This window comes from Enhydra lutris, unplaced genomic scaffold (assembly GCF_002288905.1).
Source record: "Enhydra lutris kenyoni isolate GAN:26980312 unplaced genomic scaffold, ASM228890v2 scaffoldscaffold52, whole genome shotgun sequence".
Classification (NCBI taxonomy): domain Eukaryota; kingdom Metazoa; phylum Chordata; class Mammalia; order Carnivora; family Mustelidae; genus Enhydra; species Enhydra lutris.
In genome coordinates this window covers 3,662,073-3,686,486 of record NW_019154136.1, presented here as the reverse complement: position 1 = coordinate 3,686,486, position 24,414 = coordinate 3,662,073, and the positions used below count along the sequence as shown (strand labels likewise).

Below are 24,414 nucleotides of genomic sequence, written 5' to 3'. Positions count from 1 at the left end.
ATATTGGACAGGTGCTCTAGAATACAGGTTTTCAATTACTTTAAGATCATAACATTGAACTGGGTAAGAATTTCTCAAACTCTAAAGGAAAACTGATTGCTTTAATGCTTTCTTTTCTAGATTTAAAAGACCCTCCCTGCTTCCCCTTCTTCTAAGCTGTCTGTAACTTAAAATAATTTGTACCAATGATTGAAGCATTTTTTTTCTTTTTTTAAAAGATTTTATTTATTTATTTGACAGAGATCACCGGTAGGCACAGAGGCAGGCAGAGAGAGAGAGAGGAGGAGGAAGCAGGCTCCCTGCTGAGCAGAGAGCCCGATGCGGGGCTCGATCCCAGGACCCTGAGATCATGACCTGAGCTGAAGGCAGAGGCTTAAGCCACTGAGCCACCCAGGCACCTCTTTCTTTCTCTCTCTTTCTTTCTTTCTTTTTAAAAAGGTTTTATTTATTTATTTGACAGAGAGAGACAGTGAGAGAGGGAACACAAGCAGGCTTCCCACTGAGCAGGGAGCCCAATATAGGACTCCATCCCAGGACCCTGGTATCATGGCCTGAGCCAAAGGCAGACACCTAATGGCTGAGTCACCCAGGCTCCTGTTTATCTTTTTTTCTTTAACTGATCTGTCCAGAATTCTGGAACTCATATTAAATAACCGCCTTTTTCACGACAATATATTTGCATCAGCTCAGTGAGAATCTGTTCTTTCTGTATCAGGATGTCTCGTATACCTAGCCCCCTGCTTCCTTTGATCCACAGTTGGTAAAAAGGGACTTTTTTTGCAAAAGCCCAAACAAAGCCATAGGGAATAATAACACTTTGGTGGGACAATCTTCCACAGTGTGCTCTTGGTAGATGAAAGCATTGTCGTCATCCGCAGGCCAGAGACATTTGTCATTAGAAAGATATCTCCAGAAAGACACTTCAACCCCATGGACGGGCCCTGTCAGGGACTATTAATGACCCTCATGCTGGCTGACTTCTCGGTATATGCTCTTGAATCCAGGTATCACATCTAAGCAAGTGCCAAACCCTGAGTGGGCACACACTGTCTGGTGACCTGAAAGTAAATGTTCCGGAAGCTGAAACAGACGCTAAAGGCGACCGCTTTCCCAAGGTGAGCAGACCAGACCTGTATGCCTTTTTCTTGCTGCTGCTTGTTTAATTTCCTCTCTTGTTTGGGATGACAACATTCTGACCCATATTTCCCAGCCTGTTGCCAAAAAGGGAAACCTCTGTGGCTGTCTAATCTGTCCAGAAACTGACAGGTTCATTATGTCAGACATCCCTCGGTCTTCTGTGTCACCAGTTGTCTTAGTCCCAGATGCCACTGTTGATTATACCGGCACGTTCACGGGCGTTACCTGTCGGACGAGGCCATTTACAGCGGGGATTCTCACTCCTTGTTTCACGCTTCCTCTAGCCATAACTGGACTAGGTCAGTCCAACACCTGCACCTTTGCCAATCGTATGACGGTGGCACCCCCACATTCTTTTCCTTCTCTCAGTACGATCCATTCCCCTGCAAGGGAGCTGCAGATGGGCTACTTGCTCTTTGGAAGACTTTCAGAAAAGACCCTTTCAGGATGGGATGGTCCCTCAGAATGTCATGCCGGTTCCTCTGATTCCTGCCTTGAAAAGGTCAGCCGGGGGCGCCGGGGTGGTGCAGTTCTTAAAGCGGCCGCCTTCGGCTCAGGTCATGATCTCAGGGTCCTGGGATCGAGCCCGTGTCGGGCTCCCTGCACAGTAGGGAGTCTGCTTCTCCCTCTCCCTGCCCCCACTCATGCTCTCTCTCTCTTTCAAATAAATAAAATCTTTAAAAAAAAAAAAAAGTCCATCAGGGAGTTCCAGCAAATGGATCTATCACTGAGCAGACCTCAGCTGGGGCCCTCTGTACTCCCCCCCCCCCCAGTTTCATTTCGGTCCACACTGGGTGGCATTTCCCATGGGTGTGTGAGCGTTTAGATAGCTGGCAAGTTGGAGGTCAGTCCTTACCGGGATGTTTAACTGTCCTTGTCAACATCCATAATAAATTAGAAGCCTCCCCTGTTAGTACGCCCCATGAAACCACCACAGCCACCCGAAACAGGAACTTCCAGGAGCCGTACAATGACCACATGACTCACTGGAAGAAGTGGTTTTGGATAGTTGGATGGCCCTTGCATAGCTACTTGATACACGCGGAGGAGTTTGTGCAATCGCGGACCCCCCCCCGCCCCCCCCCCCCCCCCCCCGTAGCACATGGGTAGGTGCCTCTGGACAGGACAGAATCCAACTGTAAAAAGTTGGGGAGCAAACACAGTGGTTGCAGCAAGTTCTACCTGATTCTCCATGGTCCCTTGATCTGTTCAGTGGCTACCTTCAGGCCTAGGGTTCTAGTTCAGAGCCATAATACAATTCGGAATTGTTCTGCTACCTTTTTTTCCCCTTAAGATTTTTATTCGAGGGTGAGTGCGAGCAGGCGGAGAGACTCTCCAGCAGACTCTGCTGAACGTGGAGCCCAGTGCCGGGTTCAATCTCGACCCTGAGATCGTGACCCGAGCCAAAATCAGGAGTTGGAGGCATTAAACGACTGAGCTGCCCAGGTGCCCCTGCCCTGCTACTTTTAATTCTACTTTATGATTTTAGGTTTTGTGCCTGTGGCCTGTCAAACCTTTGTGGAAATGATATACCCAGTAAGGAGGCACTGGCTCAGTGCTTTGAGCTGATCTGGTGTGTACAGCTGTGGCCAGATAGAGCCTTTGGATGGGAAGTGCCTGGGAGTTCTCCCTCCTAACCTTCTCATTACTCAAATGGGACCTGAAATGGCTTGTAACTGCTAGGCATTCTGCCTCTGACGTGGGGCGTGACAACCGGGAAAAGCCCTTCATGGCACCAAGGGACAAAAGCCGTGAATACAGAGAACTCAACTCTTGATCGGTTAGGCTTTTGGAGAAAGATCTTGATCAAAAGGGGGAAATGTGAAAATAGAGGGAAACTTGATTTAGAATGGAGTCCAAATGCCCTGGAGGGGATGCTCTCACACACGAACTTTCTATCCCAGCTCACGTCAGACTCCTGGGCAGGAAGAAGGTCATTTTATGGGCTCAGCAGGAGGAAGGTTTTCTCCTTGCCCGGCAGTTGCCTAGCTGGTGAGAAACCCTGTCACCACCCTGAACTCTGGCGTTCCTCTAAGAGACTTCTGTTCTTCCTCCTTTTTTCTCTGTAAGGTTCTTCTCCTTTGTTCTCCAGACTCTGCCTATGGTTTCCTATAGCTTGCATGGCTCAAATTGCAGTTCCTCTGCTAGTCCTAAATAAGCTCATTGTACTGGTAAAATAACTGGCTGTTTTATTTTTAAGGTTAACAGATGGAATGTTCTGTAAATGTTGGTTCAGTCCATCTGGTTCAATGTGGTGTTGAAGTCCAGTGTTTCCTTATTGATTGATTTTCTGTCTGGATGATCTCCATCATTGAAATGGGGTTTTCGGGGCGCCTGGGTGGCTCAGTGGGTTAAGCCGCTGCCTTCGGCTCAGGTCATGATCTCGGAGTCCTGGGATCGAGCCCCGCATCGGGCTCTCTGCTCTCTAGGGGAGCCTGCTTCCTCCTCTCTCTCTGTCTGCCTCTCTGCCTGCTTGTGATCTCTCTGTCAAAATAAATAAATAAAATCTTTAAAAAAAAAAAAAAGAAATGGGGTTTTCAAGTCCCCTGTTGCGATCATATTGCTGTCTCATTCTCCCTTGAGGTCTGTTCGTATTTGCTTTATATGTGTATGTGTTCTGATGTTGGGTGCATCAATATTTACAAATGCTGTATTTTTTTTTTAAAGATTTTATTTATTTATTTGACAGCGAGAGATCACAAGTAGGCAGAGAGGCAGCCAGAGAGAGAGGAGGAAGCAGGCTCCTTGCTGAGCAGAGAGCCCAGATATGAGGCTCGATCCCAGGACCCTGGGATCATGACCTGAGCTGAAAGCAGAGGCTTTAACCCACTGAGCCACCCAGGCGCCCCTACAAATGCTGTATTTTTTTGATGAATTTATCCTTTTATAATTATATGATGAACTTCTTTTGTCTCTTGTTAGTTTTTGGCTTAAAATCTACTTCCTCTGATTTACGTATATCTACCCCTACTTTGGGCAATTTGCATGGAGTGTCTTCTTCCATCCCTTCACTTCCAGTCTCGTGTGTCCTTAAAGCTAAAGTGAGTGTTTTGTAGGCAGCATATTTATGGATCTTGGTTTTTGTTTTTTCTGTTTTTTTTTTTTTTAAATTCATTTAGCCACTGTGTCTTTTGATTGGGGGAATTGAGTTCTTTTATATTTAAAGTAATTATTGATAAGTACAAGATTACAATCACCATGTTGTTGTTTTCTGGTAGTTCTGCAATTCCTTTGTTTCTTTCTCTTCCTTTGTATTTTGATGATTTTCAGTAGTGGTATGCTTGGGGTCTCATCTTTGTTTAAGAATTATTTAGGGCGCCTGGGTGGCTCAGTGGGTTAAGCCGCTGCCTTCGGCTCAGGTCATGATCTCAGGGTCCTGGGATCGAGTCCCGCATCGGGCTCTCTGCTCAGCAGGGAGCCTGCTTCCCTCTCTCTCTGCCTGCCTCTCTGTCCACTTGTGATCTCTGTCTGTCAAATAAATAAATAAAATCTTAAAAAAAAAAAAAAAGAATTTACTTATTTATTTGACAGAGTATATACCAAGGGGAGTGGCAGGGAGAGGGAAAAGCAGGCTCTCCACTGAACAGAGAGCCTAACACGGGGCTTAATCCTAGGACCCTGGGATCATGACCTGAGTTGAAGGCAGACATCTAACTGACTGAGCTGCCCAAGCGCTGGGTTTCATCTTTTGTGTATGTGCTACAGATTGTTGCTTTGTGATTACCATGGAACTTACATACAAGGTATATAACGCGGTCTTTTTTTTTTTTAAGATATATTTATTTATTAGTGGGTGAGCAGGGGGCTGGGCAGAGGAAGAGGGAGACGATCTCAAGTAGACTTCCTGCTGAACGTGGAGCCCAGTGTGGGGTTCAGTCCCACAACCGGAGATCATGACATGAGCCAAAATAGTCGGACGTTTGACTGACTGAGCCACCCAGGCGCCCCTGTAATAGTCTAGTTTTAGCTCCTAACAACTTACGTTTGAACGTCTACAGAAGCTCTACATTTATACATTGCTTCCACTTTTTGTTTGATATTCATTTGCAAATTAGTTAATTTTTAGTACTTTTATCTCTTAATCTTCACACTAGAGTTGTGATTTACCCAACACTGTTAAAACAGTAGAGTATTCTGAATTTAACTGCATGTTTACCTTTATGAGTGAGTTTTATACTTTGATAGGGTTTCCTGTTGCTAATTAGCATCTTTCCATCTCAGCTTGAAGAACTCCCTTTAACATGTAAAGCTGATGTAGTGGTCATGACCTCCTTTAGCTCTTGTCTGGTAAACTCTCTCTCCTTCGGTTCTGAAGGACAACTTTGTGAGTGTGGTATTACTCCTGGTTGGCAGTTTCTTCTTACCAATTGGAATAGACCGTCAAGTTTTTGCTGACAAATCTGTTGGTAGTCTTACGGGGTTTCCTTTGTATGTTGCAAGGTTTTCTCTTCCTGCCTTAAGATTCTTTACTTTGGCCACTTCAGTTACACTGTGTCCGTGTGCATTTCTTTAGATTGATACTTTCTGGAACTCTTCAGGCTTCCTGACTCTCTGACAGGATGAATTCCACTGGCCTGTTTTCCAAGTTTGCTGATCCTTTCTTCTGTTTGATCTAGTCTGCTGTTGACCTATCTACCGAATTTTTCAGCTGTTCCTGTGTTCTTCAGCTGTATGATTTGATACTTAACTTTCTCATTGTTGAGATTTTCGGTTTGTTCATGTGTGGCTCTGACCTCCATGAGCGTCTGTAGAGCTCACTTCGCACTCTTAGGTGAGTCACTTCTTTCTATTTCATTACAGTTTGGTTTTGGAGTTTGACTTTTGTTGAGACCATACTCCATCGTCTCTTCATTTTCCTTCATGCTGTGTGTTTACTTCTAGCCTGTGACCAGGCACCTATCCTAGGCCAGAGAGGTCTTGGGTAGGAGGTGCCCAGGTCAGTCAGGCTGGCCCAAGCTCTTGGTTGCTTCGTAAATTTTTGTGACCGTCTAAGACAATTGTTTTGTTCTTGGTGTTTGCTGCTAGTTGAGTGTTTGTCACGACTGCATAGTGTCTCTGCGGGGAAGATCATAGCACACACACACGCAGTCTGAGTAGAAGCCAGACTCTCAGCCACTGGGAAAGTATGGAAGTTACGCCTCTTTCTGAGGTCAACTGTGAGATGGGTGTTTTTCCCATCTTCCCTAGGCCGAGTTCCTCTGCACTTGGCCAAGGAGGTGGGGGAGTTGGGGGAGTATTGCTCCTGCACCCATTAAAAACTACTTTTTCTTTTTCTTTTTTTTCTTTCTTTTTTTTTTTTTTTTTTTTTTGGCTACAGTCCTGTAAACTCCTGAGTGTAAGCAGCATGGGCTGTCAAGCCGGGTGCTCCAGGGATATGTTGGGTGGCAGCCACGAAAACTAAGGCCCAATGTGTATAAGCTCCTTACGGGGAGATACAGGCGCTTTGGAGTGGGCTAGAGGGGAGTGGACAGAAGAGGCATCCGCTGGCTTCCCTGTTCTCTGGTGGCTTAGCAGGCAGCCCCTAGATGTGTGCTAAATGTAGAAGCTGGACTCTGAGACAACAGTTTTTAATATATGCAAACAGAACCTTTTCAGGGAAAGATCAGGAGATAGTTCTCTAGGGCTGGTTAAGCACCATTTCCTTGTTAGTCTTCTGGGCCTGGGCTCATGGCTACAAGCTCTGCTGGCTTAAAAGAGATGTTTCAGGATGCCTGGGGGGGGGGGCTCAGAGGGTTAAGCGTCTGCCTTTGGCTCAGGTCATGATCTCCAGGTCCTAAGATCAAGCCCCATGTCTGGCTCCCAGCTCGGCGGGGAGTCTCTTTCTCCCTCCCCTTCTGCCCCTGCTTGTGCTCTGTCTCAAAGGAATAAATAAAATCGTTAAAAAAAAAAAAAAGCCATTTTAGGGGCCCATCTCTGTGTTAAAACTTGAGGCACTAAATGTGGGGTCTGACCTGTTCGGGGGGAACGTTGGGGTTGGCAGCTTCCGGCTGATTGTGCGGCATCAGGTCAGGGTTGGGGTTTACGGTGAGGGCTTGGCTGAGCTTTTCCTGCCCATTTCAGTGTGTAGAAGACTAGCGCAGCCAGCTGGATTTTTTCTCATCAAAAATGAATCTGGGTGTAGTGGTGCATTTGCTATGTTCTGGGGAGGAGTTCAGGGGCCTCCTGTGTCCCCATCTTGGGCCAGAACCCTCAGCTCACTTCTTAACACGTTTTGATATGACTCAGTTCTTCCTCACCTTGTATTTTCAAAGACCTCATCTAAGTAACTCGTATATTGCTTTAGAGCTTGGAGTTTGATAGCTTCATTTTTTAGTCAACTCAAACTCTAAGCGGTATTCTTAACATTCCACATCAGGACAGATCCCATTTAAAGATCAGACGCTTCTTACGTACTTTTTAGGTGGCCGCATCCTCTAGAAGGCTATGGATCCGTGACGTGTGACGTGAGAAGTCCCCAGCCCGCTCCCCCCAGACGAGACCCCCTGAACACATCTCTATTCATACCTTCCCCAGGTGGGTCAAGTTCCAGTATCGAGACAGTGAGGAAGGCTGGGGCACAGGTTGTAAAAAGGATGTTCTTGGCCCAACCTGACTTAACTGTGTTTGTATTTTTGTTTCCTCAAAACTCTCTATAGTTTTATTCATCCTAATGTTCATTTTGAGATTTTGCACAAACATCTGAGAGCAGATGAGCCCTGTCCTGGCTAGAGCAAGAGGCGTGCTTTAGGAGAAGATACTAACAAGGGGATCATTTCTTTTAAATCTTCTAATAGTAGGACTATCCTAGCATTAAAAAGCCCTGAAAGGATTTTTTTCAAGTTTTTTACTGTGGAATCTTTACTTGTCATTTTTTAGTGGACTTAAATTGTGACTTTGTTTTCATCTCTTTACCAATTTGGAAGTCAAAGTTCACAAGGCAGAGTTAGAGAAATGAATGGTTGCTATTCTGTCCTCTAGAGGTTCCTGTGCTCTGTGGCCGGATTACTGTCAGAGAGACTGCATGTGATCTCATCTAGACATAGTTTATTATGTAACTTAAACAGCTGCACAAAATGCTACAAAAGCAGAAGATTTTAAGTAGTGTGACAAAGAGCATACTAATTGGGGTCCCGATTGTTCTTCTGCCAAGGATCCCGAGGTGGCAACTCAGCAACAGCCGTGGCTCAGTAAGTGACAAGGGCTGGTGGTCCTTACTCAGAAACTTCAGATGATGAAAATCCCAGTGCCTGATCATGCTAACAGGTAAGTAAACAGAACAGACAGTAAAACAAGATCCTAAGTAACAAACTTAGCTCTGCTGCTTTTGAGAGTTAACTGTTAGATCTAGAGTGGTGGTGGTGTTTCCCCCCCACCTCCCCGGATCTAGATCTTTTCTACCTTGGGTTCATAAAGGAGCCAGTGGAACATGGTCCCTTGGGAAGGTTCAGCATTGTTTTTACTTTCCTCACACTTAAGCTTTATATTAATCCCGTATGTATAATTGCTTTTATTTGCCGACGCTAGTCAGAAAATTTCTATACTTCACACACAACTATAGAGATGGGGCGGCATCCTCCTAGAAACACGATTTCCATCCACATGTGAAATCTTGATCATGCATACTATTGAAAAATGACACCGTACTGCAGCCAGAGAAAGAAGAGTATTTATGTATGGTAAAAAGGCAAGTGAGTGAAGCTATACCTTTATTGCATTACTCTTAGTACATCCACAACTATTTCCACCTAAATAGATCTTTAAAATAAGCATACACAAGTATTGACTATTATCTACAAATATTTATTGTAACACTTGAATAGAACTACAGGAAGCCCTTGGCACTGATAGAAAATATTGATTCACTGTTAGGTTACAAAAATTTATACATAGCAAAATTTAATGCTCTTTACATAAAAAATATTAGACTACTTAAACAAAAAACTTTCAAAAATTCCTGGTAATAGCTACCAGAATTAGAAAAGTAAAATTAGGCGTGAGACACTGCCTGTTCTAGAACACTGGACTCTAACAGCACCTCCACTGCTGGAAAAAAAATATTTAAGTCTGTCATGCAACAGGAAAACAAAACAAGCTATTCTGGAACAACTGTTCTACACGGAAGGGAGCTTCTCCCAGTTAAAAGAAAAAAAGTCAAGATCCAAATAGGCATTTTTAGGCATTAACAACAACAGAAAGAATCCAAATGAAATACTATACTTGATGTTCAATTTTAATAGCATCTTGATAAAGGTATGCTTCCTTTCATTTTAATACATTTCTGCACATGTATATGTTTTAAAATCCAGGAAACAGCCAAACCACAAGTTAATTCTTAACATGAATATACATAGTTAACCCTATATTATGCAGCCCCTTTTAAAAAGCACTGATGCACCCAACAGTTATATGTATCATTTCATAAAGAACAACACAAAGTTTACCGTCACTAATATCCAGTACCTATAATCACTTAATGTTCTGGAACACAATGATTTAGAAGGCAAGTTTCTTTTGAAAATGGCTTAAACTCAAGCAGGTGTTTTTTTTGTTTTTTTTCTTTTTTTATGTTGAACATCGAACTTTTATTATTCCAGGAAAGATTTTAAAAAATGAAATAAATACCAACCCTAATTTAAATCACTTAAGTATTCAAGTCTATAAAAGTAGGAGGAGGTCTGTGGTCTACTTGTAATTAGGTTTTAGATAGTTGGTATGAAACTGTAAACTTGCTATTCAGACCACATAGAAATGGTTGCAAATGGTGGTCATTTTAATAAGGTAACACTTCTTAATTAAGAAAAACATTGGTGGAACAAAAGTCTGTGAAGGATTTGGGGTCTCCTGTTGTAAAATAAGTTCCTAGAAATTTAAAACAAATACTCATTAAGGCAGAGCTGACATTTATTTCCCAGGAAAGAAGAATGACAACTGGGCCATTTTATTTAAGGGAAATCTATTAAAAAATTGATTCTGGAAAGCTTGTCAAGGAGTCAGAATCCAGCTTCTTTGGGGTAGGTGTAGCAGAATTATAGTAGCTCCTTTTAGCATTATTGAAAAATAGATTTCTGATTGGGTCAGGAGATTAATGTAGGCTGGACCCAAGGGGTAGGGAAGGCAGCTAATTTTAAAAAGTCAATTGTTAAGAGTCACATTTTCTTCGAGCCAAAGTTTAATAAATGTCAGCTGTCAGAAATGGAACCCCCCCCACCCCCATTCCATTTTATTCCCCATAGATGAGTGACTAGAGGACAGATGGCGTATGTGAATTGATGGTCACGTTCCTTGATGCCGGGGCACAGCCTCGGTCCCTCTCAAGGAACAGGCCATGTCCCCATCGCCTGTCCTGGTAGGATCGCTCTACCGATAAACCTGAACATGCCACCAATTTCAGAAAGATCAACCATCCTTTTGTCAAAGTGTTGCCTTTTAAAATGGCTCACATGAAACCCCCAACATCTGCTCTAAAGAAAAAGATTGACCTGCTGGAAGGTGTTCCTAGAAATACATCCCAGCAGCTGGAGCCAGACAGTGAAGTGGATAGGCTGTTTGGTGGGGTACACATCTGTACTGCAGAGCAGCTGTCTCGGCAGTGGGCAGAGCTGTCAACGCGTCGGCCGTAACGCTCTGGCAAACACTTATGTGTACGAATTGAGTTGTTCTTTTGACCGAGACTGGATATCTTGCAGTTCCTGTTCTTCCTTTGCTTTGATATCCTGGTAAGCCTGCATTTTGCTTGCATCCTTTAAGTAAGCCCAGTTAGAAGACAGTATCATGAGGAAGTGGATCTGGAAAAGAAGGGCGAGCATGATGGCTAGTGAGCATGTCAGAAGGCAAAGCAAGCTGCTAGGCAGTTAGACCGTCTGTGCTGTCAAAGGGGAGAGGGTTATTCTGGATTAATACTCATTCTGCTGTCAGAGCCATCAGATCTGGAAGCATGCTCTACCAGTATGCTTAAGAGTAAGAGGCTGAAGAAAAGTTAGTATACAAACACAATGAACTGAAAAAAAACGGCTAAAGTTATTGTTAAGAAAAAGCAAAAATGAAACAGGAGAGGGTTGTTTTGTCTTGTTTTTCCTTTACCGTTTTGGGAGGAATTTTAACTAACGCAGACGTTCAAAACACCTTGTGTGCTTATCTTAAAAATCAGGGCAGTGCCAAGATCTTAAAAATCAATTCCCAGAAGGCCTACAAGTGAATGATACTTATTTTGAGTAACTCATCAACTGCGGAGTTAACGGGAAAATTAAGTGAATATCAAGACCAAAATGCAGACCTCTAGGCCCAGCCCGCCGTCTGCGTGAGCGCGTGCGCAGTAGCACACCTCCGGTTTTCGTTCTAGGCCTGCCGTTAGTGCAGGTTACCGGGGTACAAATCCTTCTTCTCCACAGTGGAGGTGGCCAACCCTTCTCGCCCGCTCCTTTTCCTCATCTGCCCTGCAAAATCTACATCTCCGGTTCCTCCGATTTCCTTTTCAACATATTTGAGACTTTCCGATCCAGGCCCCATCGCTCTTGCGCTCAGCACCGGACGTGCGGGATGAGAGCCGGCTACCAGCAACCAGACACTCCGCACCGAAACGCACCAAGGCGAGGTTGCTGAGAAAGTGTGCTGCGGAGAGCTACACGCCCCACGTACAGATCCTGGTCCCACAGAAAATGACAGGGTGCCCTTGCTTTTTCTTCACATTGTCCTCTAGCTGGGTGGGCTAACTGGAGGGGCCTGTACTGGGTAGTGAGCTATGAGATCAGAAAAAGAGTTGTAGTCAAATTTACAGTGTGTTTGCCTTTTTTTCCAGAGTCGATGAACACGCGTCTCTCTGCCATCTCCTCTCCAGCACTGGTATTGGTTATCAAGCAAGCGACCATAACAGACAAGGCTGGTGTTAAAAGTTTTAACACTTCATTTAGAGATACTGCTCCAGGTTCAAGAGAATTAGTTTTTAACGGATGCTCACCAAGGTCAGTACATATAACTGAATCCTTTTCACAACGTGGAAATAGCCAGATCTCATCTTTTTGTAATTCACTCAGGGTAAGTCATCTTATTAATCTACAATGCAAACTGCGCGGACTAAAGCTATTTACAAATTCCTGGCACCAGACCACAGCAGCCTGGGCTCGGCTTTCGTCAGGGAGATGTCAGGCTCCCGAGGAGCGCTCCCTACGGCTCCTCGTTGGCCTTAAGCAATTTAGAATTTAGTGCAGCAATCTTCCCGACTCTTAAACTTCAAGACGGCATAGTTATAGGTAGTAGCCATCATGTAGATCAGCTGGTGGAAGAGAACAGAACACGACAGTAAGAGAACGGCAGTCAGGACGGCCGCCCGCTTGGGACCCACGGCCTGGCTTCTTCCCCAGCTATCATCACCCAGAAGGGGGTCCTGCGGGGCACACAGACGTCCTCGTGCTTCACATGCACACTGCTAGTCCTGGCCTCTGCCCTCTGGCCGTTGATGCAGAAGCCTGGGAGGTGCTGGAAGATGAGAAGCGCCAGGGGCAGGTTGGGGGCCTGTATGCCCTGGTCTTCCCCAGCCGGCCCCTGTGGCGGCACAGAGTCCGCCGCTGGCCCCTTCCTCAGCAAGAGCACAGGTCGCCCCCAGAATGGGAAAGGCCGTTGTTTGCGGGGGCCAGAAAGTTTCCCTCTGGGTCTACCAAGCCTCGATTTCTTGAACGCCCACAGCGAGCCCTCCCGACCTCTGGCCGTACATGCAGGAACCCGGGGCCCTTTACACTTGCTCCTCCTTAGCGGCCGGTTCCCTGTCAGCCCCTTTCCCTCCGTGCGACCGTCCCTGCTCGCGGCACGGGCCTGGTCCCCGGCGGACACGCAGAGTGGGGCCCGGGGTCAGGCTCCCAGCTGCGGTCAGCCCGGGCCCCAGTGGCTTGTCTCAGACTGTCCCCCAGCCGCCTTGCCGCAGGCGAGTCCGTGCTGGGGCAGGGAGGGGGTTTGCATTCTGTGATGTTGCTCTTTACAGGTTTCCTGACCACAGTGCCGAACGAAGGGCTCTTGAAAGTCTCCAGAGAGCAAGACGGCTCGGAGGGGCCACGGAGCTTCCTTCAGGTAGGAGCCGTAGTGCGGACACCAGGAGCTCAGTGTTAACACCGTGGTGGTCTACACTAAATCAGGTATCTTGGAGCAGAACCACATCAAACAAGGTTCTGTGGTGATACGTTTGGCAAGAGATGTACCCGGTGGTGGCAGAAAGTGAACCCTGTGTGTCCCTCTAGAAACAGCGGCTCAGTGGCAGAGGAGACCACCGAAGCAGCTCACCCGTCCCGGGACGGAGGGCTACCTACAGGCAGTGCCAGCTGGAAACACAGATTTCCTGGCAGAGATGCCCGGCAAGTCCAGGCTCACGGTGCAGCCCTGCCCTAGGCCAGGCCTGGGTACTACCCTGTGGTCTTCCAGCAGAATCCAAGTTCTGCCACCTGCGCTCTGGGCCTAACAGGCAGTACGGTCTGCCTGCACCCCAGCCCCGGGGGGAGGTCTACACGGGTGACATGGAACCGGGCTGCGTCCCGGAGGTGGACCGCAGGAAGGCATGTCTGGCAGGAGAGCCTGGAGGGAGGGGAGCGGCACTAGGCAGGCGCGGGGCCGCGGTTACTCACCAGGGCGATGACGGTGGCACCAGCTCCGGCGCAGGCCACGATGAACAGGTGGTAGGACATGTAGAACTAGGAAAGAACAGGGCACCGGGTGAGCACTATAGGCGGAAGGGACGAGCCTCTACCTGGTCCTGCTCCTCCAGGGCTGCTTTCCCCGGGGCCGTGTGCCCGTGGCCGCTCCCTGGTGGGGGGTGGGGGGCTTGCTAAAGCTTCCTGAGGCCCGGGCTGTACCCACGACTAGTTAAATCTCAGTGATGGGCGGTATAATTCTCATGACTGCCCTGTGCCGCCACGCTTGGGAGCCCCTGCTTGGAAGCAGGCCCTGGTGCGGAGAAGCCAACTGGCCGACGACGGAGGCGGGGCTGACGGTTTCAGTAACCCGCGGCTGTCCCAAAGCAGGCTCGGATTCCCCGAGGGATGCGGGCTCCCCCCGGCGCCCTGGAGAAAACAGCTCTGACCAATGCCGAAAGCATGTTCTAAGGCCCGAGTTTAAAGCACAGTGGGTTAGGGTGTACTGTGAGCTAAGAGTGAGTGAGAAGTAGTGATGACCAGCTCTGACTAGATCGAGAGGAATTTGTCTTCTATACAAATTCTAGGGTTTTTTTTAAAAGGGGATCTTTTCTATATGAAAATTTGCATTTGTCCCGTGATAAATGTCCCACTTTGAAAAACCGTGTGAAGGCGAAAGAGAAGACTCTACGTGTGTTTTCAGATGGAGGCGGTTAGGGTCACTCAAATTAGTGCCCGAGGAGAAAGCTCTCGGTGTGCTAAGGGTCCTCCCTGAACCCGCTGGACCATGCGAAAGGGGCATTTTCTAGGTCAGAAATGGGTGAGTATGGGTGAAGACAGACTGTTGGTTTGATCTTAAAAAGTCTGCAGAGAAAAGCCTTCCTTCCTAGCATCTGTACCACCTCCTGCTCTGTCTCCCCAGGAGGGCCCTTTCCTCAGCCGGCTCCGCCAAGCAGCCGTGTCCAGGCCCTGACAGGAGAAGGGTTTACCTCACTGGTGTTGCAGATGTTCTCGAGGGCGGAGCCACAGATTTTCCCTGGGAAAGCATTCCACGGGATGATACCTGTGAGGTGAAGCCCAGCAGACGGTTAGTGGTCGGTTAGTGCCGCCCCCTGCAGTGCCCCTTGCTCTCACCCGTCCCCGCCAACACGACTCCTCTGCTGACCAGCCCGTTGAGAATCAGTAAGAAGTCCTACTCAGCTGGACAAGAGCCAAGTCAACTGGTCCTTAAGTGCTTTAAACTGCTTTGTTTTCCCTGCCAATTGTGCTTGCTTGAGTTGACCTCATATTGTAAAAACTGATTTTCCAACCGGTTAAACAGCTGGAGGACAGCCACCTTCATACAGGATTTCCCAGTCCATGGACTTCCTACCGAAGTCCCCAAATTGAGGGTCTATACTCAAAGTTTATGGAATTTGGATTCTGTAGGTCTTTTATATTCATTTCCACTGGGATTGGAAATCCAGTTGGAAATTTAAAAAACGGCAGCATGGTGGAGTCCATTCCCTGAATCCCCGTCCCGCCTCTCTGCCGCGCCATGGCCCACCGGGTTGCTGGTCTCTGTGCCGTGTACTAGGTGTGTGCTTTTAAATATTAAACACAGCTCAAGTTACTCTTCTCCCAGGAGGTAAGGAAGGCTTTCTTTAAAAAGTCCCTTATCCCTTCCATCCCTGCCATGGGCCCAGAGATGCTGGAGGAGAACGGGCAATGACAAGTCCCCACACTGTCCGTGAAACCAGTGATTTCACATAGAGAAAACTTAAAAATAGGATCGCTAATGGCCAGAAGTGTTGAGTCAAATATTTAAGAATAAGGAAGTTATATACATCTAGACATTCACAAACACTTTTTAAAAATCATCTTTAGGCTCTGTTTTCAAACCATCAGGAAGACTAGTGTGGCTGAACCTTGGTGTTTATGAGAAAACTACTCCAGTGGGCAGTCCTGGGCAAGTTTCTCATTATGTTGTAAGAAAAGATGTTGAAGCCAAGCCCCATGGGAAAAACAAGAAGCACAAATGAAACCGTCCTCTCTCCTGAGAAATCTTCTCTTTAATTTTAATGAAAAGTCCCCCCACCCCCCGCCTTGCTGTTTCTGCCAGGAACAGGGTCCCTCAGCATCTTGGCAAGAAGCACTCATTAAAGTCCTGACTTGGGAGGCTGCCTCTCAATTTAATTGACAGGAAGAGCAATGGCCCTTCTGCGGCTTTTCAAAATGAACCAACCTTAGCTGCCCATTGCAAGTATCCCATTCTTTAGAAAATGGGCTTGCAGGGGTTTCCAACAAGCCAGATTTTACTGAGTTCAGTCTGATGACTTTAAACTATGTCTGGATTTTGTTGCGTTTTCCAGGAGAGCTGAAGTTTAAGCATTTGGTCATTTTAAAAGCCCGGATTTGAAGAGTGGGGCATGGAAATTAATTGGACTACAGGGTATACACAATATTTTGGATAAAGACTTGAATGGTACAAAACTGAAAAGAAATTGAAAAATCTGTAATCTTTTGATGTCCAGAAGATGGATTATAATGCACTGCTACTTGGTAACTCAGTTTGAAAAGTTTCCTTTGCTCCATACTTGAGAATACAACAAAAATCTGTATTACAACTAAGAGTGTAAGTGATGTTTCCCTCCAGAAAACAGAGCACACGTTAAGAATAACGTATGACAGCGATCATGGTGATTCAAAAAGCCACCCGTGTAATCACTCAGGTCCTGAGGGCTACACAAGAGGCTAGAGGTTCCGTGGGGCAACAGAAGGGGATGGTACCGTATTGTCGGATGTCCACGCAGATCTGCTCCACAGCGGCTGTGCCATTGGTCTGCGGTGACTTGATGACCTCACAGGTTGACCAGATGTTGTAGAACATAAATACGGGCACGGCGGAGAAACCAAACACACCCAGCCAGGCCACTCCCAGCACGTAGGTGAGGAACACGAACTGAGCAGAAAAGGAAGAACAATCATTACTGCGGGGGGACGGGGCAGGGTACAGCACCTGGGGGCACAGTGCTCACACAGCTCTGGCTGGATGGCGAACCCAGGGGCTGCATTCCCAGCATCGCCTGGGCCACAGGCGCGATGGGCACAGTGACAAGGAGAGGGGAAGCCTCTCCTGGGCCAGGGCAGTCACGCTTTCCGGAGCTCCACGATGGACAGTGTGACCGCCTGTGCAGGTCCCCTTCTCAGGAGCTGGCCGCCCACCTGCCGCTCTTTCCCGGACTCACCGTGCGGAGCGTCCGGCTGCTTTCACGGGCCTTGATGTTCTGCGACGCAAGCGTAGTACGGTGACAGGTGCTCCAGGAAGCCCTCTCTCGAAAGGAACTTCCCTAGTTTCACAGGCCCGCGAAATCACTAAACGCATTAGGTAACAGTCTGAAACAGCCCTGAACACAAGCTTAAGGCAGTGTCTGGTACAACAGCCCTTTCCCTCTCCGCTGTCATGTGGAAGATCCGCAGTTCTGTGCGCACGGCCGCTCTCCGGCCTGCTCTGCACACGTGGGCATGGACGGCTTCGGGAAGAACCTCGTTGGGGGGCTTCGCTTCACCGCCTAACCTGTCTTGACTACCGGTTTTCAGAGACTGGTGAAAGCCGTTCCAAAAACGTCACGTCAGGGTAGTCCTCTTTGCAGATCCGGCACCCACGGGGCTTGTGGGCGATGCTCTGCCATTCTCATCGGGCGCTTCTCTTCTTCAGGCGATGCTCAAGACCTGCAGACCCGGTGTCCCTTTCCATCCTGCAAGAAAGCGCTGGAGTTGCTCAGGGCTGCTTGGGGGACAGGCTCGCACCGCAGGAAACTGCAGAAGTCACCTTTGCTGTATCTCAGGGGCACGGATACTTACAGAGGCTTTTGCATTTCTAGGGAGAGTAAAGCCCATTTCAGCAGTTTCACACTCCCTGTGGGCCCTGTGCTTATGGATGGGCTGCTCCAGACCAGGCTGCTTTTTCCTTACCCACCCTTCAAAAGGATCTTTGCAGAGTTATCAAAAAGAAAAGACTCAAACATGGCCTTCCAGAGGTCGTCAGGGCTCTGCAGGGCAGGCCTGTGGAGAGCACTCCCTGTGGACCTGTCCTGTCCTGGGGCCGTAGGCCTTCACAGGCGCTTCCAGAATGCGCTCCCCAGCAGCGGCTTCTCATAATGGACCGGTGAGCACCGGGTCTGCTCATGGACAAAGGGCAGCTTCGCTGTCCCGGGTGGGCAGAGCTCACGGAGCTTTCTGGCGGAAGCTGGTCTGCCCTAGCTGTCATCAGGCCTCCCGGTCACCTAGCATGCTCCAAGGCAGGTCTGTTCCCCGGTCCCCTCAAAGGTACCGTCCTGCCTCCAAGAAACTGCCGTTTGGTTCCAGACCATCACAGTAAAGCAAGTCAATTTAATTTGGGGGTTTCCCAGTGCAAACTCCTCTTTATACTGTAGTCTGGTCAGTGTGCAAGAACATTAGGTCTGGAAAAGACAAGGTACTGACCTTTAAGAAAATACACTTTATTTATTGCTCAAAAACGCTAATCGTCACCTGAGCTTTAAGTAGGTCCGTCTTCTGGCGGGCGGAAGGTCGCTGCTGGCTGCTCGGCAGTGATGTCTGTGCGGCAGATCCTCTGCCTTTCACTCCGCAGTGCTGCAGCAGGCCCGGCTGTGCGAGAGCGTGTCACCACCAAACCGCTTTCAGAACTGGACCGAGTCCTCTCCAGTGCCGCGACGGCTTCAGCAGGAGCCCTTTCCGTCCCCAGCCGCTAGCCAGAGCGTCAGCCTGCCCTTTGCGACTCTGAAGCCAGGCGCTGACCTCTCCTCTCCAACTACGAAAGTCCTCGGGGGCATCTTCCTCCAGCGGAAGGCTGTTTGGTCTCCACTGGAAATCCGCGCCACTGCACTTGGCGCTCTGACGTTGCGGGGTCGGCTTCTTCCCTTAGAGCCCGCGAAGCCACCTCTGCTGGCTTCCGACCTCCCTTCTGCGGCTTCCTCCCCATGTTCCAGCTGGTCTGCCCTTCTGTCCAGAGAACTACAACGGTCTCTTATCGCTTGTGTGTTCACTGGACTAACACCTTTCATTTCCTTTAAGAACTTTGCTTCGCATTCGCTCCTCGGCGGTTTGGCACAAGAGGCCTGGCTTTCCGCCTGGCCGGGCTCTCCACTTGCCTTCCTCGCTAAGCTTGGTCACTTCTAGCTTTTGGTGGGAAGTGAGAGAGACAGGTGACTCTTCCTTTCCCTTGAACACCTGGAGGCCACTGTAGGGTTAGTAACTGGCCTGATTTCAATACTTTTGTGTCTCGCGGAATAGGGATGCCCGAGGGAGAAAGATGGGGCCGATGGCTGGTCCGTGGAGCAGGAAGAGCGGACCCAGCCTGTGTCAGTTACTGCCTCCAGCCACGTCAGACATCCCCACAACCAACAGAATAATGAGAAAGTTTGCAGTATTGTAAGAAGTACCAAAATGGGACAGACTCGAAACGGATAAAGACTTTGGGAAACCGGCGCCGACCGGCGTGCTGCGCACAGGATTGCCGCAGCCGTTCCGGCCCTTCCGTGTTTCACCGCCCCAGCGGCCGTGAGGTGCGACGTACGAAGCCAACCTGCGTTCGAGGCACCCAGGGTGGCTTTTCAACGTTTTGGAACAGAGATTTCTTGAATAAAACTGAACATGTAAAAGAGGCAAAAGTGAGTTGTGCTGGCGGTGGGGCGGAGGTCTTCACGCCTGACCTGTTGGGCCAGAAGTCCCCTAAGTCCCCTGCGCACTCGCGCCCGGTCCCCAAGAACCGCCCCGAGTCCCGGCTCTCTCCCTCCTAGCCCCCCGGCACAGCTCTGGGGCACTCTCTACCGCCCCCCTATTGAACGCCTTTACAAGGTAAACTGAGGCACGTTAACATCTTTCACGACCTGTGCAGGCGTATGTGGACACACTTCTGCTGCCCTGGGGCAGCACCAGCGCGGGGAGAGGCGTCGCGAGGGCAGACACGGAGTCCAAGTTCAGACCCCATGTCACAGGCTGCTAGTGCAGCAGCTGGCTCAGGGGAAGCCCGCGGGGCACGGGGCATGGCTGCTTCTTAAGTTTCCTCTTCTGGGATTCTAGCGCTCCGACTCTGGCTTTGGTTTCAGTTTGCTCTCACGGGCTGCCAAGGGATTAGGGCCACTCGGGGAGCGACTTCACAAAGACTCCGTCCCCCAACATGTTCAACACCAGGCAGATGTGCCCTGCGTCAGGGCAGAAACTGGACTCCCCGAGTGAGGGGGGAACTGGCTTGAGGTCCCCCCCCACATCTACTTTCTGCTGCTCTCTCCCCTAGGCTCCTGACTTCTTTTCTTCCTCCTATGGTTGCTTCCTTCCCCGACCTAAGCACCACCCCCAAGTTGGAGAGTAGTTGTATCTTTTTTTAAATAACAGAGTTTTAAACTCATTTATTTCCCTGTTCTGTGGACTTCATCTTAAAAAGCCAAATTGAAATGACAGTCCCCTTTTAAAAAAGGGGGGGGGCACCTGGGTGGCTCAGTGGGTTAAAGCCTCTGCCTTCGGCTCAGGTCATGATCCCGGGGTCCTGGGATCGAGCCCCGCGTCGGGCTTCTCTGCTCCACAGGGAGCCTGCTTCCCCCTCTCTCTCTGCCTGCCTCTCTGCCTACTTGTGATCTCTGTCAAATAAATTAAAAAAAAAAAAAAAACACAAAAAAACAAAACAGTCCCATCAGGACAGTCCCGTAGGAGATGTGGAGTTGGAGGGGCTCCTGTCATCCAAGAATTAAAGGGTTAAACAAGCGAGCGGTGGGGGCTCACCCCCCCGGTGCCCCTCCGGGGGCGACGCGACCGGGGACATGCCGTGTGCACGGGCACACACACGCATGGGGGCGCACACACGCCTCCCTCCCTGCACATGAGCACAGAGGAGGCACGCGGATCCCACAGGGGCCCCGCCAAGGCCAAACTCCCAACAGTGCCATTCCGAAGTCCCCCACACGCTGTCATTCCGGGGAGCTCACACGCTGCCACCCGGCCCCACGCGGCTCCGTGCTGATGGGACGGCTCCCCGTGCGCACTATCTCCCCGTCCTGGCGCTGACAGCGACAGCGACACAGACCTGCGCCGGGCCCTGGTGTAAGACCTCGCTGATGGCAGTCACTGGGCACAGAGAGGCCCCCGGCTCCCGCAGGAGCGCTGTCCATGCGGGCATCACAGCTGGCAGCCCTGCCCTCAGGACGACCGTCACAGGTACAGGCTGGGGGCAGTCGTGCTATGGGAACTAAGGACTGGCCCAGCCCCTGATGGAGGACAAGACAGGCAGTGCGGCAGCCTGCCAGAGGGCGGAGCCAGGGCAGAACCAGCTATCAGAGAACTTTCCAGAGCTCACGGGCTCAGAGATGCCAGCCCCCGAGGTGCCACTTGCCATTGCCTGTGGGTTCAGAGGACTGGGAGGTGGGCATTCACAGCAGGAGTGACATGAAGATAGGACCCAAGGCTCTATCAGATTATTTGCACCCTTGGAGGGGGGCATGTCCTTACATGCACGACAGTCCTTACATCTCTGGCTGTTTCTCCTCCGTTCCCCCATGAAGGCTCCTTTTCTGGGGTCTTCCCGGTAGACCATGCTTTTCTCCAGGGCCCTTTCCTCCACAATCCTGTCACCTTGTTCACGCCTACCACCGGTCTCTCTCATTTCCAGCCCGAGTGTTCGCAGAAACCCCGGCCCAGGGTTCTCGGTGATGTTCCACCTACTTCCCCCCCACGGCCTCCAGCGACTGAAAGCACACACGGCCCAGCTGGAGACTGGCCGCTCATCCCGTCCTCTCGAGATCAGTCCCACGGCCCAGTCCTAAGCGGCCAGCTCGCCCCCACTTGGTCCGTGCCCCCCTTCTTCCGCTCTGCCACAGGGGCCCAACTGGGATCTCCGCTGTACACCAGCGCCCACCCCGCTCTCGCTGACCTTGCCTCCCCCCGACCCCCGGCCCCATTCTCCCAGCCACTCGGAGATCGCGCTCGCCTTCGTGTGTGGGATGCCAGCACTCCCTGTTCAACGCTGGATTCTGAGCCTGGCACTCGGGGCCTTTCCTGACCTGGTGTCTCCCCTTCCCAAGCAGTGTCATTTCCATCCTTCTTCACTAGACCCTTCGGTTCCAGCTGGGGCACACTGCTGGCTCGCGGGAGCAGCCCCCCTTTCCTGGGGGACTCTGAAACTTAGCAGAACTGAGGGCCAGACAGGGAAGCAACAGGGACAGGGCCTTTCAGCCGTTTTCTTAGGACCAAGGGTCCGTCCGGGGATGAGCAGCTGCACGGACACATCCCCCCCGTCCCAGCTGCCCAACCCACCACCGAGTTTCCTTCTGGGACACTCAAGAAGCCCGTCTTTGAAGGTTCCCCATGTCCGTGGAAGGCCTGGCCGGGACCAGGGAGGCTGTGCAGGCGACGCGCCGGCCGTGTCCCGACCCCTCGGCTCTGCTGGGAGAGCACGAAGCAGCGCATGGCACACCAACTCACGCGTGGGGCCGGTGGCCAACACACCTAGGGTGCCCGGATGCGACTTTCACTTCGTTCCCGCATATAACCTTCCCCAGCAATCTAAGGATAGAAAACCATTCTCAGCTCGTGGGCCGCGCGGAGACAGATGGCAGGCCGGATTTGGCCCAAGGGCTGGAGTTGGCTCTGAGCTGCCTGAGGACGAGAGCCTGTGTTTTCCTCTTTGCACACCCACAGCGACTAGCAAGATCCGCAGCCGGGTGCTTAGTAGAAAAAGCACTCGGTACTTCCAGAACAAATGGGACAGTTTCTCACAGTACACTGTCTTCAGGGCCACAATCCACATTCAGAGACAAACGCGAGGGGGTACAGAGACAATACACAAGTGACCTCCTTTCACAACTTTCTACTTGAAAGCCCTCGGGGCCCTTACTGCGTGTGTATGCATAAGGGAAACGTTAGTACTCCAGCCAGGGATTTTCGTTTACCATCAATCATAAGCTGGAGGGTTTCTTCGTGCTCCCCACTCTAACACGGTGGGACGCCATCTGCGTCATGGCCTCGCCATCTGTGACCGATGGTCTGGCCTTCACTGAATACAAAGACCCACCAGAGGCGGGACCCTGGGTGCACGGCAGACACCCAGAGGCTCGGACTCACCATCCCGCTGATGCATCGGCCGCAGGCGGTGGTTTTGAACTCGCCGTGCAGCTCCTTCACTGCGCTCGTGGTGTAGAAGCCTTCGGCCAGCAGGATGATCCCGTACAAGAAGAAGAAGGACGCGATCCCGTAGATGACATACTGCATCAGCTGTATCCTGGGGGAGGGAGGACGACAGCCGCAAGGGCGACACTCGTCACAGGGTGAAGAGCAGACGCTGTGGGCCTCTGGAGGGCGTGATGAGGCTGTGCCACGTCCTGGGACCCCTTCCCACCCCGCAGCTGGCAGCCCCCACGGCCCACCCGACAGCAACCTGGGCCAGGCACCCCTGGGGCCAAACACTCCCAGCCTTCTCAGCCCTTCCTTCTCCTGCCTTCTCCCATGGGCTTTTGTTCTGCCTGCGTCCAAGTAAGCGTTAACCAGAAGCCTCCCTTTCCTGCTAGCAGGGCCATCCCGGGGCAGTCGCCTGGTGGATGCCCTTCCCCGGGGAAGCCAGTACTTACACCTCACTCAGCAGGGCGTGGTCACTGGTGTTGGTGGAGAAGTGCTGCTCAAGGATCGCCACGGTGCCCGCCAGGGCCACGTGCCCGCAGCCACAGAACAGGGCGACCCCAGAGAAGCAGAGGATGGTGGCCACCAGAGAGGCGTAGGGGACACCTCCCAAACACTTGATGCAGCATTCAAAGCAGCCTGGACCCAAAGGAGAGAAAAGGCAGCGGTTACGGGCGAGACGTCTTGGTCTTCATCAACACCAGCCCTTCGCAGAGAGGGCTTGCCCTTGCCAGCTCCCCTCTCGCGCTCTGCGATTAAGCTCGCCACGCCGAGGGCCAGTAGGGTGGCTGTCCTCGGCTCACATTCTGGTGGGGAGGATCCCGGGGCTCCAAGAGGCGAACGTGGCTTAATTTACTCGGGGTGAGTAGCAGAGCAACCACCCGACAACGAGTTCGGGAGTAAGTCACAGTTCTAGGGCTTCCTCATTGACCTGGGGCTGGCGGGGATAGGGGTGCTGCTCGAGTGACAGGGAGGAGGGGTTGTTCCACTAACAAAGTCAACAGAGAGGACAGCAGTGAAGCTGGGTTCAGAAAAAAATATCAACATGGTCATTGTGGAAAGGTGATGGATTTCTTTGGTCCCTACAAGTACAAAGTCACCAACATCCACTCAAGTGGGTCCACTCAGGTTTCATTCATGTCAACATCAAATCCCCTCATCTCTTTAATAAAAACGTCTGCCCGGCCCAGGCAATACCAGCAGTGCGTTATCCCTCCTCCCCCTCGTCCCCCTCCTCCCACCACACTTCCATCTGCCTCCTTCCCCAAAATGTGTTCAGAGTAAGAATCCAGAACTGGCGGGTGACATTTAAGTACTTGAAGGCAAAGGAACAGAAAAGAAAAACAAAACAAAACAAAACAAAAAAACAGATAAAGACAAAATGAGCATCCATGAAGTGAAATGAAGAAAGAGCTACAGTTAACTGTTCATCTTAAGAAGATTTTTCTTCATTTTTAAAAATAAACTTTTACTGATGAGGTCCATAATGCTCCCTCCAAGGGACAGAGCCAGGTGACATTTTCAGTATGGAGACATCTCTGCT

At 50.2% G+C, this 24,414-nt stretch overlaps 1 protein-coding gene across 1 annotated transcript in view; it reads right to left on the bottom strand.

The window, feature by feature from the left end:
• Positions 1-8,897: 8,897 nt before the first annotated feature.
• LOC111157104 (glycoprotein M6B) overlaps positions 8,898-24,414 on the bottom strand; it is a 38,101-nt gene continuing 22,584 nt past the window's right edge. The window contains exons 3-8 of the mRNA XM_022518347.1: positions 23,324-23,510; positions 22,821-22,977; positions 16,497-16,668; positions 14,717-14,790; positions 13,722-13,787; positions 8,898-10,901 (exon numbers count right to left, since the gene is read on the bottom strand). Of these exons, the coding sequence (XP_022374055.1) occupies positions 10,752-10,901; positions 13,722-13,787; positions 14,717-14,790; positions 16,497-16,668; positions 22,821-22,977; positions 23,324-23,510 (806 nt within the window). The 3' untranslated portion in view covers positions 8,898-10,751. The remainder of the gene's footprint in view (positions 10,902-13,721; positions 13,788-14,716; positions 14,791-16,496; positions 16,669-22,820; positions 22,978-23,323; positions 23,511-24,414) is intronic.